General features: G+C 50.9%; 1 protein-coding gene across 1 annotated transcript in view; it reads left to right on the forward strand.

Moving 5' to 3' along the window:
* Nucleotides 1-356: 356 nt before the first annotated feature.
* Nucleotides 357-17,516, forward strand: part of TMPRSS5 (transmembrane serine protease 5) — a 32,115-nt gene continuing 14,955 nt past the window's right edge. The window contains exons 1-11 of the mRNA XM_057750769.1: nt 357-385; nt 8,555-8,678; nt 9,064-9,162; nt 9,659-9,781; nt 10,897-11,032; nt 11,375-11,488; nt 13,004-13,047; nt 13,731-13,893; nt 14,858-15,036; nt 16,589-16,687; nt 17,166-17,308. Coding sequence (XP_057606752.1) covers nt 377-385; nt 8,555-8,678; nt 9,064-9,162; nt 9,659-9,781; nt 10,897-11,032; nt 11,375-11,488; nt 13,004-13,047; nt 13,731-13,893; nt 14,858-15,036; nt 16,589-16,687; nt 17,166-17,308 — 1,233 coding nt within the window. The 5' untranslated portion in view covers nt 357-376. The remainder of the gene's footprint in view (nt 386-8,554; nt 8,679-9,063; nt 9,163-9,658; nt 9,782-10,896; nt 11,033-11,374; nt 11,489-13,003; nt 13,048-13,730; nt 13,894-14,857; nt 15,037-16,588; nt 16,688-17,165; nt 17,309-17,516) is intronic.

Consider the following 17,516-nt stretch of genomic DNA (forward strand, 5'->3'; position numbering starts at 1 on the left):
GACTAAATAAGAGTCGCCTCCAGGCCTCTTAGGACTCTTCTGAGGGGCTGCCCTCCATACCTGCTTGGGCATCCCCTACTCTAGACTTCGGTGAGAATAACAAGACAGAAGAGAGTGCTCAGGGACAATACACTAATGATTGAGCAGCTGATTACCATATGAGACCACATTTTCCTTCTAAGTACACGTTTATCCATTTCTTTGTATTCAGAGCAAGCAATATGGCAACAGACACTTGGGGTTTCATTACTGCAGTAATGTTTGGAATAAACATTGATCTAGCGTTTTCCCAATTTTCACTCATTAAAGCTTCCCTCTTACTAGACTCAGGAGTCATTCATTTCTTCATTGAGGAAACCACTCTCCAGAGGGCTGGATGGAAAAGGTATGTGCTTGGGCCTCATTAGGCTGTGAGATGGCAGTAGGGGGTCTGGTGGTTGAACTAACCTCAGTGGGATGATCCAAACTGAACTTGAAGGAGGTGGGGGCTGTTTGAGGGGATCCGGGGATATCGTGGATGCAGGAGACTGGATGAGGATGGGGGATGCATTGTTCATAGATGAAGCCAAAGAGGGGAGCCAGATGGGACTAAGGGGGATGTTCTGAGCGGTCCAGAATCTCGAGCCTGCATCTTATGCCACGCATGTTTTCCACTTGGAGCACCAACCTTTCCCTCTCCAGAGGATAAAGAGAGAATGATTTCGGAGGCTGTCTAAGCAAGTCTGAAATCTGTAGGGGAGGTGGTCAGAGAAGATCACGGGCAGGCTTAAATCCACAAACAAGGGCTGAAGCTGTCATTCACTGACAGACACGAGTGGGAGATCACAACGATGGAACTCCATAGGCACTGGCTGGAGCTGTGGTCCACAGGTGGAATGTCTTCTCTCCAAGCCTGCCTGTGCAGTGAAGACGTGGCTTGAGGGGCATGTACGGGAGTGGGGAAGACCCTGGATCAGGTGTCAGGAGTCCGGGGCTTGGATGGTCTCCAATATGCGGTGGCTTATTTACCTTTCAGAGCATCAGTTTTCTCCTCTGATAGGAGAGATGGTAGATTCAGCAGTCTCTTTAAAAAAAACTTTATAAGTCTGAGAATTCTGTATAACTTGCACTTGGCTATTTGCATTTGGGTGGAGGGAAAAGATCACAGTATTATCTGTCTGGAGGTGCTAGAGCTCAACTGAAGGGCAGTTGTGAAAGGCCCTTGTAGTTTTTGAGAGTAGTGGCTGAAGAAGGAGAGAAATCAAGGATTTCAAGGCTCATCCATGGAGGCGATCCTGGGGAGTCAGGGCGTGTCAGTGGGGAGGAGGCCAGGGAGCAGGGCCAAGACTAGGTTGAGACTGCAACTGAATTACCAGGGGGAAAATGCAGAGGGGTTATGCTTTAGCTGGTTTCAGATAAGGCACACTAAGGCACATGATTTAAGAAGGCATCAATGTTAGAGTAGTCAAGTGCTGACACTCCATTTGCTGGTGAGTGCCTCCTTAAATTTTGAACCCTAGGCTCCTGCTACCTCACTCTAGAGGTGGGTATTCTGTCCAAATCAGGGAAATGACCAAGGCAACCCGGAATTGCTCATTTTGGATGGAAGGAGTATCAGAGAGAGAGAGAGGAGAGACTTCTTTGACAGCCAGGCAGAGGGAACGGCCAGGAAGAGCTAAACTCAGCTTAATCTAGCATCACTCTTTTAAAAAATGTTTTATTATGGTATAATTGTCAAATAAAATTGTAAGATATTTAAAGTGTACATCATGATTTGCTATCTGTATCTTCCAACTAGTTCATTAACACATCCATCACTTCATATATTTACCTTTTTATGTTTTAGTGAGAACATTTAAGTTCTATTGTCTTAGCAAATTTCAATTATACATTACGTTGTTATAAGCTATAGTCACCATATTGTAACTTATATTAGTTACAAGATAAGATGCTCAGACCTTATTCATCTTATAACAGAAACTTTGTCCCCTTTCACTAACCTCTCCCTATTTCTCCCACCCCCAGACTCTGGCAACCACTTTTCTACTCTCTGTTTCTGTGAGTTTGACTTTTTATTTAGATCCCACATATAAGTGATACCATGCCGTATTTGTCTTTCTTTGTCTGGCTTATTTCACTTAGCATAATGCCCTTAAGGTCCATTCCTGTTGTTGCAAATGGTATGATTTCCTTCTTTATCAGGACTGAATAATATTCCATTGTATATATAGACCATAGCTTCATTATCCATTCATCCATTGATGAATACAGGTTTCTCCACACCTTGGATACAGTGAATAATGCTGCGATGAACATGGGAGTGCAGACATGTCTTCCATATCCTGTTTTCATTTCCTTTGGATATATATACCCAAAAGTGGGGCTGCTGAATCATATGGTAGTTCTATGTTAAATTTGTTGAGAAACCTCCATACTGTTTTCCATAATGGCTACACCAATTTACATTTCTGCTAACAGTGCACAAGCATTGCCTTTTCCCCACATCCTTGCCAACACTTGTTAACTCTTGTCTTTTTGATGACTGCCATTCTAACAGGTGTGAGGTGATATCTTGTGGTTTTGATTTGCATTTCCCTGATGGTTAGTGATGTTGAACACCTTTTCATGTACCTGTTGGCCATCTGCCTGTCTTCTTTGGAAAAACGTCCATGTGTATGTATTCTTTGGAGAAATGTCTATTCAGATCCTCTGCCCATTTTAAACTTGGCTTTTTTTTCTTGCTACTGAGTTGTATGACGAGTTCTTTCTATATTTCTACATCAATTCCTTACCAAATATATGATTTGCAAATATTTTCCCCCATTCTACATGTTGCCTTTTCATTTTATTGATGGTTTCTTTTGATGTGCAGAGCCTTTTAATTTAATGTAGTCCCACTTGTTTATTTTTGCTTTTGTTGCCTCTGGTTTTGATGTCAAATCCAAGAAATCATTGCCAGGACCAATATCAAGGAGCTCACTCGCTATGTTTTCTTCTAGGAGTTTTATAGTTTCAGGTCTTAAATATGTCTTTAATCAATTTTGAGTTGAGTTTTGTGTATGGTGTAAGATAGGAGTCCAGTTTCATTCTTTTACATGTGGCTGTCCAGTTTTCCCAACAATATTTATTGAAGAGACTATCCTTTCCCCATTGTATATTCTTGCCTCCTTTGTCACAAATGAGTTGATGATGGGTTTATTTCTGGACTCTCTATTCTGTTCCACTGATCTGTGTGTCTGTCTTTATGCGAATGCCATACTGTTTTGACTACTATAGCCTTGTCATATAGTTTGAAATCAGGGCATGTGATGGCTCCAGCTTTGTTCTTCTTTCTGAAGATTGCTTTGACTATTTAAGAGTCTTTTGTAGTTCCGTACAAATTTTAGGATTGTTTGTTCTATGTCTGTGAAAAATGCCATTGGAATTTTGATAGGGATTGCATTAACTCTGTAGATTGCTTTGGGTGGTATGGACATTTTAACAATATTCCTCCTTCCAATCCATGAGCACAAAATATCTTCCATTTGCTTGTGTCTTCTTCAATTTCTTTTATCAATGTCATGGTTTTCAGTGTACAGATCTTTTACCTCCTTTGTTAAATTTATTCCTAGGTATTTTATTCTTTTTGATGCAATTGTAAATGGAATCATTTTCTTAATTTTCTATCTGATAGTTTATAGAAACACAACAGATTTTAGTGTTGTGTATAGAGACACAACAGATTTTTGTATATTAATTTTGTACCAGTTTTGTATAAATTTTGTAACTTTACTGAATTCATTTATATTAACAGCTTTTTGATGGAGTCTTTAGGGTTTTCTAGATATAATATCATGTCACCTGCAAATAGTGATGGTTTTGCTTCTTCCTTTCCAATTTGGATACCTTTAATATTTTTCTTGCCTAATTTCTCTTGAGTTGACTTCCAATGTTATGTTCAATAAAAGTGGTGATAGTGGGCATCTTTGTCTTGTTCCTGATCTTAGAGAAAACATTTTCAGCTTTTCACCGTTGAGTATAATGTTAGCTGTGGCCTGTCATTTTTCTCTAATAAACTATTCCCATATTACTATAAGCCTTTGGTTAATTTCCAGAGTTCTAAAAAAGTTGATTCTGACAATTTTTTGGGCCAGTTTTCTCATTGCTATGGAGGAGACAATTTTCGGGTGTATGCCATTTTCACTGACATCCCCTGTACTATATTTGAAATGCCCTTCTATGTAATTGCCTTCTCATTTCTCAAAACTCAGCTCAAATGTCTCCTCCATTGTGAGGATTTCTCTGGGTCCTCTGGGCAAAGGAGTCAGCTATTCCTTTATTCTCTTATACCTCTGTGTTCACGCTTCTGTTATTTCACTTTTCACAAAACACAGTTCTTTATATCTGTTCCTGCCTCTCCTCTCAGCCTGCAAGCTCCTAACCTGTGACTTATTCATTCCGCATGCCCAGGTTAGTTCCTGACACACAGTAAGTATCCAGATTTGTAGGCTGAAGAATATGGTCCTAGGAGACCTCAGCACGTAGCCAAGGGCTTCTCAGCTCCAGCCACCATGTTCTCCTCCTGCTTCTATGACTCATAACTGACTGTGGCTCTTCATTGTATTGTGTGTGGAGAGTTCTGTGTGCTGATAGTGGTGATGATGATGGCAGCTGATATTTCCTGACTAGCGTCTATGCTAGACACCAGATATAAAGCTAAGAGTTTTATACTCACTAGTTCATTTAATTCCAGCATCAACTCTATGAGATAGGTACTGTTATCATAACTTTAAAGGTGAGGCTCAGTAAGGGAAGTGACAGAACTGGGGCTGGATGAAGGCCTGACTCTAAAGCCTACATTCTTAACCGTCTCATCTGAGGCATCCATGAGGGGCAGTTGGAGGAAGGGGGGCCACACTAGTCTTTCCCTTCCCTGGGACCTCTTCTGTTTGCTTGACTAAAGACATATGGCTCCCAGGTGTGTTTAGTCCATCCTGAGCTCGGCTGGACCACCTTGTGCTTTGAAGCAAAATAGCACTGAGGTTTCCTATAGGAACAGGTCCATTGGGCAGTGGGGCGGAGAGGCCCCATTTCCCTGGCTTTGGGGTGACAGGTGTAGCTCTGAGAAGAGAGGTGACAAAGATCCCTCATCATCATACCAATTCCAACATGGTGGCAGCCACAGATGACTGGAAAAGCCAACCCACCCAGAGATGAGATATCGTCCAGAGGACTTAGAAACATTTCAACAAATGCTAGTATCAGTCTCTTGAATACAGCCCTGTCAGCAGGAGGGGGGGATTGTGTCGGCATGCATGGGGCACACTCTTTGGCACAAGGGACCTGGTTGCTAAGCAACAGTAGCTGGCTTCCCCTCCTCCCCGTAACCTTTTTCTTTGTTTCTAAGCTACCAGTTAGCAGATGGGAGGGGCTGAGGCTGCCCAGCCCAGCCTAGCCCTTGGCCCCTTTCCTGCAACAAGGGGTCTATTCATGGTTTCTGAGCAGAGTTCATTGTCTCTTTGGGATGTGTGTGTGTGTGTGTGTGTGTGTGTGTGTGTGTGTGTGTGTGTATGAGTATGTGCAGGGAAGACGATAAAGGAAGGAGCCATGTGTGAACTAGGGAGACCTCACCTTCCAACCAAGCTGGCTGGGCTATTTAATCAATGCTGATTCAAGAACAGGAGCAGAACATTGCCTAGCAGACCTTGAGGTTTTGCATCGGTCCTCTGACCCATATGGTAAGGCCATACCCTGCTCTGGCCTCACTCTCTTTCTACCCCCATCCCGACCCCACCCTTGGAATTCTAGGCTCTTGGAAAGAGCCTCCTCTGGCAGCTTTGGTGTAGAGGAGAGGGGGCTGGAGAGGGGGCCTGAGAGGAGGCCCTAGAGGGGGCCTTGTGTGGCCAACCTCCTGGTTTTGTTTCCCCTGGGGGTGATTTTTATTTCCCTCTCTTGTCCCCCATCTGCCTAACCAGATGCTTTGCCCATAGGCGGCACTTAGCAAACCATCATTACGTAAACTCCTCCTCAAAAAGGGGCCAAGAAGTCCTGTACCACTAAACACCATTTTTGCAGGCTACCACAAGGATGTGGACAGGTGAGTGTCAAGGTGGGGCAGCGCCCAAGGTGAGGCCATTTTGGTCAGAGGCTGAACTTCAAGTCAGGAGCCCTTGATACTGAGACAAGAAGAAAGGCTGAGCATGCCCTGAAATGCTCTCTAGACCAAGCCATGTTGACAGGGGAAGGTGGTTTGCAGAGGAGACGGGACTCACGTCAACTTTGAGGGACTCTTTCTACTTTTCTGGATTATAAATTCATTAAAGAAAGGATCCATAGCTTATACATATTTCTTATTAATATATTATTATACTTAATATTTGTGTTGTACTTTATAAAACCCTTTCAGCTGCACGATCTGTTTAGTTTCTTCCTTCCTTCCTCCCTCCCTCCCTTCCTCCATTCCTTCTTTCCTTTTATTCAAAGTGCATTAACTGAATTTCCACTTTGTGCTAGGCCTTGAGCTACACTCTGGGATGCGTAGACCAGAGACAAAGGAGAGAGAGAGAGAAGTAAATGAGCATCATAGAGGGTCACAATAGGTGCTAGACGGGTTGAAGAAAGCTTCCTGGAAAAATGATATTTAAGCTGAGGCCTTTATTTATTTGGTTGCATTGGGTCTTCGTTGCTGCACACGGGCTTTTCTCTAGTTGTGGTGAGCAGGGGCTACTCTTCGTTGTGGTATGTGGCCTTCTCATTGCGGTTCTCTTGTTGCGGAGTACGGGCTCTAGGCACATGGGCTTCAGTAGTTGTGGCATGTGGGCTCAGTAGTTGTGGCTTATGAGCTCTAGAGCTCAGGCTCAGTAGTTGTGGTGCACGGGCTTAGCTTTTCTGAGGCATGTGGAATCTTCCTGGAGCAGGAGTTGAACCCGTGTCCCCCTGCACTGGCAGGTGGATTCTTCTTTTTTTTTTTTTATGGTGTATAATGTATACTGAATCACTATGTTGTACACCTGAACCTAATATTTAAATCAGCTATGTTCAATAAATAAAAAAAACCCAAAGGTCATGATGCTTTGAGAATTTTTTTTTTTATTGAGAACTTTTTTTCAATATTTATTTATTGACTGCATTGGGTCTTTTTTTTTTAAAGAACTTTTATTGAGATACAGTTAACAGACAATAAACTGCATATATTTAGAGTGTACAATTTGGTATCTCAATCTCCCAATTCATTCCCCCCCAGGCAGGTGGATTCTTAACCACTGCGCCACCAGGGAAGCCCCTAAGCTGAGTCTTGTGGGGTCAGAGGAGTCAGCATGTGCGGAGGGGAGAGCAGGTGCCATGCATCCGTGGTGTGAGTGTGTGTGAGGATGCTGAGAATCGGCACGTGTGTTAGTAACCCCCGAGTTCCGCTGTGGAGGAGTTAGTGTTGCCAGGTGAGGATGGAGAGGGACGAGATCACAGAGGATGCTGTGAGCCATGCAAGGGAGCTTTGGATTTACCCTGAAGGCTACAAAGATCATTGGATACTTTAAAGATGGGGTTAGCTTTCTCATGTTTGCCTTTCAGAAAGACTGCTCTGGCATGGAGAAGAAATGGAGACAAGGCTAGAGTGGGGAGGTTACTCAAACGGGTAGCAAGGGTTACCACTCATTTCATAAATGAGAAAATTGAAATTTGGAGGGTGGATGAGTTGTCAAGTTCACATAGTAGGCTGCAGATGTACCTTTGAACTGCTGGTCCAGTGGTTTTGCCGAGATCTTATTTTCCATTACTCTTCCTCATGGTATGTGAACTTTAGACAAATGTCTGACTCATCCCACTCTGTGCCTTCTTACTCCCATTCCTTTGCCTCCTCAACATCTTTTTCTTGGAACACCCAATGCCTATGTATGTCAGTTCAAACCCTACTCACCTATAAGGGCCTGTTTCAGAGCTGCCTCTTCCGGGAAACCTTTCTTGATCTCCCCAACAAGAAGCAAACTCTCCTTTTGAATTCCAGTGGTAGCTGAACTGAACTTCTCTTCTGTCACTGAACATGTGCTGCTTTGTTTACATGACATCTTTAGGACTCACGTGCAGATTCTTTGAGCTGGTGGTGGTTGAGGTCCGCGTTCATTTATCTTGAGTTCCTTACAGTATCCCTCATCGTGGCCTGTCCACTTGGGCTAAATACTATTTCCTGGGTGAATGAATGCGTGGTTCACTGGGGAGGGGCACTTCTTCCTCTGAGGGAATGAGGAGGGGTGGGATCTTAGGATCTGAGGAGGGATCTTGAGGGATTCAGCAGATGCCCTCCATGCTGGCGGGAGCCAAGGTGACAGGGTGGTGAAGAGTGTGGGCTTTGGAGTCGGCCCAATCTAGGCTTGGGTCTCTGTTCTGACACTGGCTGTGGGAGAGTAAGGTGGGTGGGGCTGGGGCCCCAGGAGAGCAGGGAGGCCCGAGGGGCACCTATGGGAACATGCACCGCATGGAGAACCCAAGATGAGAAAGGGCTCACAAGTGGCCATGAGGGCCCGGCTGGAGTTAGAGAGTGGGGACTAGGGGTGGGTGGTGATTTAACTCCTTGGTGAGTGACGGACAGCTATTCCCCCAGAGCCTGACGCTGGACAGCCAAGCCCCCATGGAGACTCAGCATGCAGAGGAAGGTCCAGGATCCGGGATCTTCAGAGCAGAGCCAGGAGACCCACTGCGGATGCCCGAGGCCCAGCAGCAACCCAGTAGGCCAGACTGGGCCATCGGGGAATGACAGGGTGGGGGCAGTGAAGGGATAGTCTTCCTACATCCCCCAGATCCTTTATCCCCAGATCTTCCTAGGTCAGCCTTAAATGACTGATGGTGAGAGGCTGTCTCGCTATTAATCCCGGACCTGCATTTGCTCTTTCCCATTTGGGGGCTTGCGTGGGCTCTGGGGCTCCAGGGATCAGAGCTCTGCCCCCACCCATCCCAGGAGGATGGGACGGGGGAGTCGGGCTGGTGCAGCGGGGCAAACTCCTGCTGCAACTCCAACTCGGAGGCTGCCTGGCCCCAGGGTGGTGCCTCAGGGTGGATTGAGGCTGGCAGGCAGGGGCAGGGCCCCAGCCACTCCTGTGTCCTCCCCCGCAGTCTCTCAGGCAGGGCGCTGGTGCACATGGCGGCACGGCTGGGCGGCGCTGGGAGCCCTGGGGCTGCTGGCTGGTGCGAGCGTCGGCTCCTGGCTTCTAGGTCAGTGCTGGGACCTTCCGTGGCAAGGGGAGGGGCAAAGAACAGGATCTGGGGGATGCCAGGAGAGAGGAGCAGGTGATGAGCGGGTGCTAAAGGCAGGTGGGACGAGTGTCTTTCCCAACTACTCTGAGTAGACAGCAATGGAGATGGGGTGAAGGTGCAGCAGGAGGGACCCGGGCTCTACGTAAAGAAGAATGTTTTAGTCCTACAGTGAGAAATGGATGATCGAGGGAGGCCCTTGTCAAACTTTTCCTAGAGATCTTCGCCAGTCAGAGAGAGACAGAGACAGAGACAGAGACAGAGAGAGCTGATGCCTCTTTTCTGCACGTTGACGGGGACCTGCCTCAGGCAGGGTGGTGATGAGGAGGCCCCTGGAGGCTGCCTTTGCCTCCCTCTGCTGCAGGTCTCTTGTTCTGCTCCTCGTCCCCTCCTAGGGGAATCTCTTTCTTCCTGAGCCTCTTCTCTGTGACTCTCTCCTTGTCCTTGTCCTCTGAAGTGCTGTATCTGTGGCCAGCGGCCTCTCAGCCCGTGCCCGGGACCTTGCAGGATGAGGAGATGACTTGGAACTGCTCAGAGGCCAGCAGTGAGGAAGCCCTGCTTCCCTCGCTTCCCAGAACAGGTGGGCCACACCCCCAAGGTTTTGAGGCTCCCATCCCTGGCCCAGGGCCTCTGCACAGCTCTGGGATCCTCCCTTCTGGCTGGGGGCAAGAGGACCAAAATGAAGGGCCACAAGTTGGCTGTCATCCGCCTGTGTCTCCCGTGCTGTGAGGGTGGGGCCGCGGTCCAGCCGTGAAGAGCTGATCTCTGGTTTAGGGCTTTCAGCACTCCCAGGGGACTGTCTTGCTCTCTATCTGGGGCACTGCCAAGGGCCCAGGCTGCCAGGAAACCTGGCGACTTGCCATTTGGGCAAAGTGAGCCTGCAATGTTGGGGAAGAGGAGCCAGGTGTGTGGGGAGAGCCCATGTGTGACCAGCAAGGGTCTCGGCTCAGTGGCAAAGAACGCACAGAGGGCTGGGGACATCATGCCACGCTGCCTCCTCACCCCCCACCCCAATCTTGTCCCTTCCCCTCCAGGTAAGAGTTGAGCCTCAGAAGATACGGTGCTGCCAAGGCTGTGGTTAGAATCGGCTACAGAGGTTAGTTAGGATCAGCCTGGAGCCTGCTTTGGCTAGCTGTGTGTGCCTTTGGGTACGTTACTTCTTTGAGCTTCCATTTCCTTCTCCATGAAGTGGAGATAAAAATATTTACTGCATGAAGTTGTAAGCATAGTAAGAGCATAAAATAAAAGAGCTTAACACAGAGCATAGAAAGAGCAGATGCTCAATATACGGGAACCATCACTAGTATTGTATAAGATGTGAAGTCAGAAGACCTGTATCCATCACTTGCAGGTCCAGTGACCTAGGACAGGTCTCTTAACCTCCGTGCCTGACTTCCTTCTGTAGAATGGGGAGGATGGGGACTCTCACCCCACAGGGTTGCTGTGACACTTAGAGATGGAGCATGTTTGAAAGCACTTGGTTAAAACACAAACCTAAAAAGCTGCACAAAGAGGTGTTATTTTGTTCTCAGAACTGGCTGGCTCCCTGGGGAACAGGGAGCCTGATATGGGGTGACCCAGATGCTATCATGAAGGCCTCTTTAGTTCCCATGGTGGCTAGGTCCGGCTTGTCCTGCCCATACCACCCCTTCATCCCACAGCAGGTGGGATGTGGCCTTCATGCTGTGGTTCCAGTATCTTTCAGAATAAATGCCGAGGACTACTTGCTGGAAGTACAGGTGAGGGCCCGGCCAGACTGGCTCCTGGTCTGCCACGAGGGCTGGAGCTCTGCCCTGGGGGTACAGATCTGCCAGAGCCTCGGGCATCTCAGGTAACTGGGGCCAGACCTGGGGCCTGGGGAGGGTGGAGGGTGGTAGGTGGGGCAGGGGCACTGGAGACCTCTATCTGCCTGTCACCATCAAATACTCAGGAAATGGCAAGAGGTCATTTTGGTCATCTCCTGGCCTCTGGGTGCGATGGTACCCCAGCCTGTTCCTCTCCTTGAGCACACTTGCTTTTTAACAAATATAAATCCCAGAAGAGGTCATTGTCGAAGCTGTGCTCAGTCACTGCACTGATATAGTATCTCCTGCACACTTCAGTTACGCTTAACCCCTGTCTCTCGTGCTGCAGTTTAAAGCCCATTTCCTCTCGTCCTATTCCCTCTGCCAAGACTCGTCGACCACAAGGCAGTGAACCTGTCTGACATCAGGCTCAACAGCTCCCGGGAGTTTGCTCAGCTCTCTCCTAGACTGGGAGGCCTCCCAGAGGAGGTGTGGCAGCCCAGGTAGGGCTTCTCAGGGGGCTGAGTGATGCCCCTCACTTCCTGGTGACAATCCAGCAAAAAGCATCCTATCGTGACAGCCGAATGGCGAGGACACGGGGTGTAAGATAGGACGACAAAGAAGAATATTTCCCAATCAGAGATTACTGACTCAACTCACAGGAGCCCTGCCCACCAAAGTTTCGCATATGTCATCTTATTTGCCCCTCACAAGAATGGCAGGATTGGATGTTATTGTCAGAGGATTTGAAATGATACTTATTCCCATTTTACAGGTAGGAAAACTGAGACTCAGTGAAGTAAAGGGCCTTATGCAAGGTCACAAAACTGATAAGCAGCCAAACCAACTTGAAATCAGGCTACTGTCTCCAAACTAGTCCTTCTTACCCCTGCCACACTTTATGTGGATAATTTTGGTATCTTAGAAGAGAGATAGTTGACCACTTGAAACCTGGAGACTGTGCAGAGAAGTGAGGGCTCTGGGATGGACGCTTCTCCAAATCCTGGGGGTGGGAGCAAGCTCAGCAGTTCTTCACCCTGCCTGGGCATCCTCAAGCTTTCCAGCCGCCTCCTCCCATCCCTGCTTTAAAACCTTCTCACCCCCGCACCACTGTTCCCATCTGACCCGCTCCTCAGTCCCCTCCTATATGGCTCCTGTCCCCTGGGGGTCCAGCAGGGAAACGTAGTGTCCCTGTCTTAAATACTTGAACAGGCAAAGGGAAGTAGGTGTGGGATGGACTCCACCAAAAGAGCCAAAGGGCCATGGGGTTGGGAGACTAGTAGAAGCCAGGCATTGGGATGCTGGAGATTAGTAAAGAAAGAGAAGAGGGCTTTGCTCCAAAAGGAGTTGAGTTTTTTGTTTTGTTTTTTTTAAAACAATATTTTTATTTGTTTGTTTGTTTATTTATTTATTTTTGGCCGCACCATGTGGCTTGTGGGTTCTTAGTTCCCCAACGAGGGACTGAACCTGGGCCCTCGGCAGTGAATGTGCGGAGTCCTAACCACTGGACTGCCAGGGAGTTCTCAGGAGTTGAGGTTTATGCTAAGAAAGAGGAGGGGAGAGAGGAGAGCAGGCCTGTGAGTCGGCAGGGCCGGGCAAAGGGCTTGGGGGAGAGTAGAGTCAGCTTAGGCAGCAGCACAGGGCGAAGGACCGAGTCCATTCACTCACTCGCTTACCCACTCATCCGCTGAGCACACATTTACTCAGGGGCCCTGGTGGGAACAGCCGGATTTTCACATCTATGAATACTCCGCGTGTAACTCTGGCTCTTGCCTAAATCGAACTGGAGGAGCACGAAGCCCTGTGTGCCCCAGGGTGACTGGGCAGGGCACACCTGCTGTCCCGGAGGCGAGGAGGGGCCTGGGGGCTTGGGAGCGGGTGGGAAGCAGGTGGCTGTGGCTACAGACAGACGCCCTCTGCTCCCCGCAACAGCAGCCCCCTTCCAGGCCCTCGGGTGGGTGCGCAGCCTTGGGTGGGCCCCTGCCCAGCTTCTTGCTGGCGCTGCCTCTGTTTTGCAGGGACAGCTGTGCTTCTGGTCAAATCGTTTCCCTCAAATGCTCTGGTGAGTCCTGTCCTGGGTCTGGGAAGGTGGCGGTGGGAGGAAGGCATTTCCCCCGAGCCCCGAGGGCGGGAGAGCCCCACTGGGAGGCTCAGCTGGGTCTGGGCGGGGGTTCCTCGCCCACCCGCCTGCCAGGCGCCTTCCTGCAGACACCGTTCTGCCCAGAGTCCCGTCCACGCCTCTGTCCCGCCCCCCACCAGCCACTGGTTTGGGTGGATGACCTCCTCGCCTCACTCCCTGCCCTGGCCTGACACGCCCAGCCTTTCTTCTGGAGCGTGCCAAAGGGGAACAGCAGCTCCTGGAGACTGAGAGCGTGGGGAACGAGGGGCCACGTGGGAGACAGTCTGTGGGGTTCCTTTTACCCGTCTGCCCGGTCAACTAGCCATCTCTTCATCTGTCCCTCCACGCGTCTGTCCGCAGGCCACCATTTGACCCCTCCTATGGGACAGGCGTTTTCTTAGGTCCTGGGCTCCATAGATGAGGCAGGCACCACGCCTGCTCTCAGCGAGCGCACCACCTGATGGGGCAGGCGGATGGGTAACCAATATTTCCAACGTCCCGCCCCATACTTAGGACCAGGAGTGTTACATGGGGGGCCATCCACGCTGGACCACACTCCCCAACAGTCAGCACCGTGCGGACACCCACCCCCTCTTTCCATCTGACCAGTGCGTGTCTGTTTGCAGAGTGTGGGGCCAGGCCCCTGGCTTCCCGGATAGTGGGCGGGCAGGCGGCGGCTCCCGGGCGCTGGCCCTGGCAGGCCAGCGTGGCCCTGGGCTTCCGGCACACGTGCGGGGGCTCCGTGCTGGCCCCGCACTGGGTGGTGACCGCGGCGCACTGCATGCACAGGCAAGTCTGCGGGCTGCTGGGGGCGGGGAGCACCCTCGTGGCCTTTTCTCTTTGGCCGTTGGTATGTCCTGTATACAATGTCCAACTGTCTGCCTCCCATGTCCGCTGCGAGTGGGCCCGGGTGGTGTTTGTGAAATTCTCCCCGTTCAGTGCCAAGGACAGCTCTGTCTATATAGCAGTCATGATACAAATATTGGTTCTTTAGATTTGTTCTGTTTTTAAGTTTTTAAAATGCTTTCACGCTTACAGCACTCTGTGCTTCTTAACGTTTATCACCACTGTAATTAAATCATTTTCCATGTAATTATTTGTTTCATGTCTTTCTTCCCCTTTAGACTGGAAGCTCCATGGGGGCAGGGAAGAGTCTTGTTTACCACTGAATCTCTTTTTGATTTTTCCACTGCCTTGTCCCCATGACCTAGAACAGTCCTGGAATATAGTAGGTGCTTAATAAATACTGTTTGGAAGGAATGAATGAGCTCTTCGGCCCTCTTCTCTTGATGGAGGGCAAGGCAGGTGGTGTAATCCTCACCTCACAGTGAGGAAACCTGAGGCTGGGAGAGCACAAGTGCCTCCCCAGTGATGGCACTTAGGAAGTGGGGAGACAGCACTGAGGAAAGCTCGGCTGACTTGGCTTAGACCTATGACATCACACAGGGCCCTTCCATGTTTGCTGTAAAACCTGAAGGGGGTTATGCAGGGGAGTGGGGGGTGGTGATGACTGAAGACCATAGTGTCTCCCTTCTCTATCCATCAGTTCCTGAGCATTTATTAAGCACCTACTGCATGCCCAGTGTCCTGCCGGCTGCTGGGGAGATTCTAAGAGGCCTGGGTTCTGGGAGCTTGCAGCCTGGTGAGGGGCCCCCACTACAGCCTCGCTGGTGGCTTCCTCCACCGGCCATGTCACTTTGTCAACGTCTCCTGCCCCTTCCTCCCCCGGGCTCAGCGTGGCTCCCGTGTGCAGTTTCAGGCTGTCGCGCCTGTCCAGCTGGCGGGTCCACACGGGGCTGGTCAGCCACAGCTCGGTCAGGCCGCACCAGGGGGCCGTGGTGGAGCGGATCATCGCCCACCCTCTGTACAGCGCCCAGAACCACGACTACGACGTGGCCCTCCTGCAGCTCCGGACTCCACTCCACTTCTCCGGTGAGGCTGTGGTGGGCGGGGCGGCGCCCGGTGGGCGGGAGCCAGGCTGGCTCCTAAGACTCCTTTGTGCTGTGACCCCTACAATGCTCATTTCATTTGTGACCCCTGCGGGCTCCGGCATCACCTGGACCTGGGGTTGCACCACCTCTTCCACAGGCTCTTTTGGGGACAAAGTCCTGGCCCTTTTCCCAGCTGGGCTGCAGTCGCGATTTGTCTCCATGTCCCAAGAGGAGCTTCTCAGTGCCTCCATCCCCCAACAGGCTGCTCCACCCCGTGCCCAGGCTGGTGCCAGGTCCCAGCCGGCTTGTAGTCAACAACAGTTAACTATGTAGTGAATAGGATAACAGTTAGTAACGAGCACCATGTTACAGTTAATAAGATTTACTTTACCAAATATTCTTTCACTCCATCCTTAGAACAACCCTGACAGGGAGCTGAGGCAGGTGTGTACAGATAAGGATTCTGACATTTGGAGAGGGAAGTGACTCTCTTCAAGTTCATGAGGCAAACAGTTCCTGGGCCAGGGAGTCTCATCCACAGCATCTGCCCTTGAGGGGCAGCTCTTCCACACACACGTGCCAAGGGCCCTCACTGACATACACACATGTGCATGCCCTCACATGCCCACACACTAATGTAAAGCTCACATAAGTATGCACACCTACTCCTGTGCATGCCTGCTCTCACACCACACACACACACACGCACACACACTCAGCACTCCTCCCTCCCACTGCCATCTGGAGCCTTGGGTTCCCTGAACAACAGTTGTTACTATATGCCACTCACAAATTCTGCCGTATACGGGTGTTCTCTGCACTGTTGTTCAACAGTTAATGCTTCTAAATTGACATCAACATATTTAAAGGGAAACTTTAGATTACTACCTAACTGGAGAACCCATGTGACTTATAGTATATCGATAATAACCACAAAAATGCACAGAGTGAACGCAAAACAGTGCTCGAGTCCCAGCTAGGCACTGTGCTCCGTGGAACCGCCGCGTCAGGCTGCTCTCTCTGAGCTTGGAAGGGGTGGACAGGCATGGAGAGAGACACAGAGTAGCACCAGACACACTCTTTCTCCTTGAGGCAGAAGAGGGGCTGAGAGAGAACCGAAGAGGAAATACTTTCTCCCAGTGAACCGATGTTTATCTAATGGCAGGTCTACGCACTAAGTAAAATCAGGTTCAGGCTCCGCCCATAGGACAGGTCACACACTTTTGGAAACCATGTCCCAAGAGGGTCCAAACACCCTGGGGAAAATCCAAAATGGGTCCTCATTAGGAGAGGTTAGGTAGAAACATCTAGTAGTTTCCATCCCCCCTCAGCCCCAGGTGGGCACAACGCACACTGCAGTTTCCACGCTGTCCCCTGCGTGAATGGTGACCCCAAGGTGGGACAGTGCCTGACCCGCACAGCCGTACAGGAGGCCGGAGCCAGGGCTGTTTGAGAAGGGGGCGAGGAGGATGTGCCAGCCCTGGTCCTTCGCCCAGGCTCAGGGGCAGGGAGGCCGAGCCTGAGTGGGGCCCAGGACCACTGTCTCTCTGCAGACACCGTGGGAGCCGTGTGCCTGCCGGCCAAAGAGAAGGATTTTCCGAGGGGCTCGCAGTGCTGGGTGTCTGGCTGGGGCCACACTGACCCCAGCCACAGTGAGTCAGCTCCCAGGGCCCTGGGTGCAGAGGGGTGTGGGGGTGGGGGAGGCATCCTTCCCCAGGGTGAGGCACCTGTACCTCCCACTTCCTCTTCCCTTGGCCACAGGGCAGTGCCAGCCCTTTCTCCTCCGGCATCACCCTTGGCCAGACCCATAGGCCCCAGTCTCCCTGCCTGGGTCTTTCTGGGAGAACAGCCCGGTGTCTTCCCCTAAACCCAGGCCCTTTCTTCCCCGCCACCTCCTCCCAGGAGTGCCACGGCCTCAGCATCAGGGTGTAGGTGTGAGGTCTACTCCTCCTCTTCACTCCCCGCCCCCAAGTCTGATGGACCCCCGCCTCCTTGCCCAGAGTCCACAGCGCCCATCCTGGGCTCCCCTCTTTGGGTCTCCGTGTCTCCGGGGCCTCTAACCCCCTCTTGCTGCCCTGCCTTCCCGGGCCCTGCTCTGCGTCCCCCCATCTCCGCATCTGCCTCCCGCAGCCCACAGCTCGGACACGCTCCAGGACACGGTGGTGCCCCTGCTCAGCACCCAGCTCTGCAACAGCTCGTGCGTGTACGGCGGGGCCCTGACGCCCCGCATGCTGTGTGCCGGCTACCTGGACGGGAGGGCCGATGCGTGCCAGGTGCCGCAGCAGGGGGCCGGGGGCCGGGTGGGCGGGGCCTGCGGCTGCGCGCCGGCTGACGTCCTCTCTGGGAGCAGGGGCGCCCAGGCCAGTGGGCAGCGCGCTGAGGGGTGAGGAGGGGCGAGGCAAGACGGGGTCCATCCTGGAAGCAGGACCGCCTGGAATCCAGGGTGTGCTCCCGGCCCCGGGGTGGGGTGGGAGGGGGGGA

The sequence above is a fragment of the Hippopotamus amphibius genome, chromosome 9 (assembly GCF_030028045.1).
Source record: "Hippopotamus amphibius kiboko isolate mHipAmp2 chromosome 9, mHipAmp2.hap2, whole genome shotgun sequence".
Classification (NCBI taxonomy): domain Eukaryota; kingdom Metazoa; phylum Chordata; class Mammalia; order Artiodactyla; family Hippopotamidae; genus Hippopotamus; species Hippopotamus amphibius.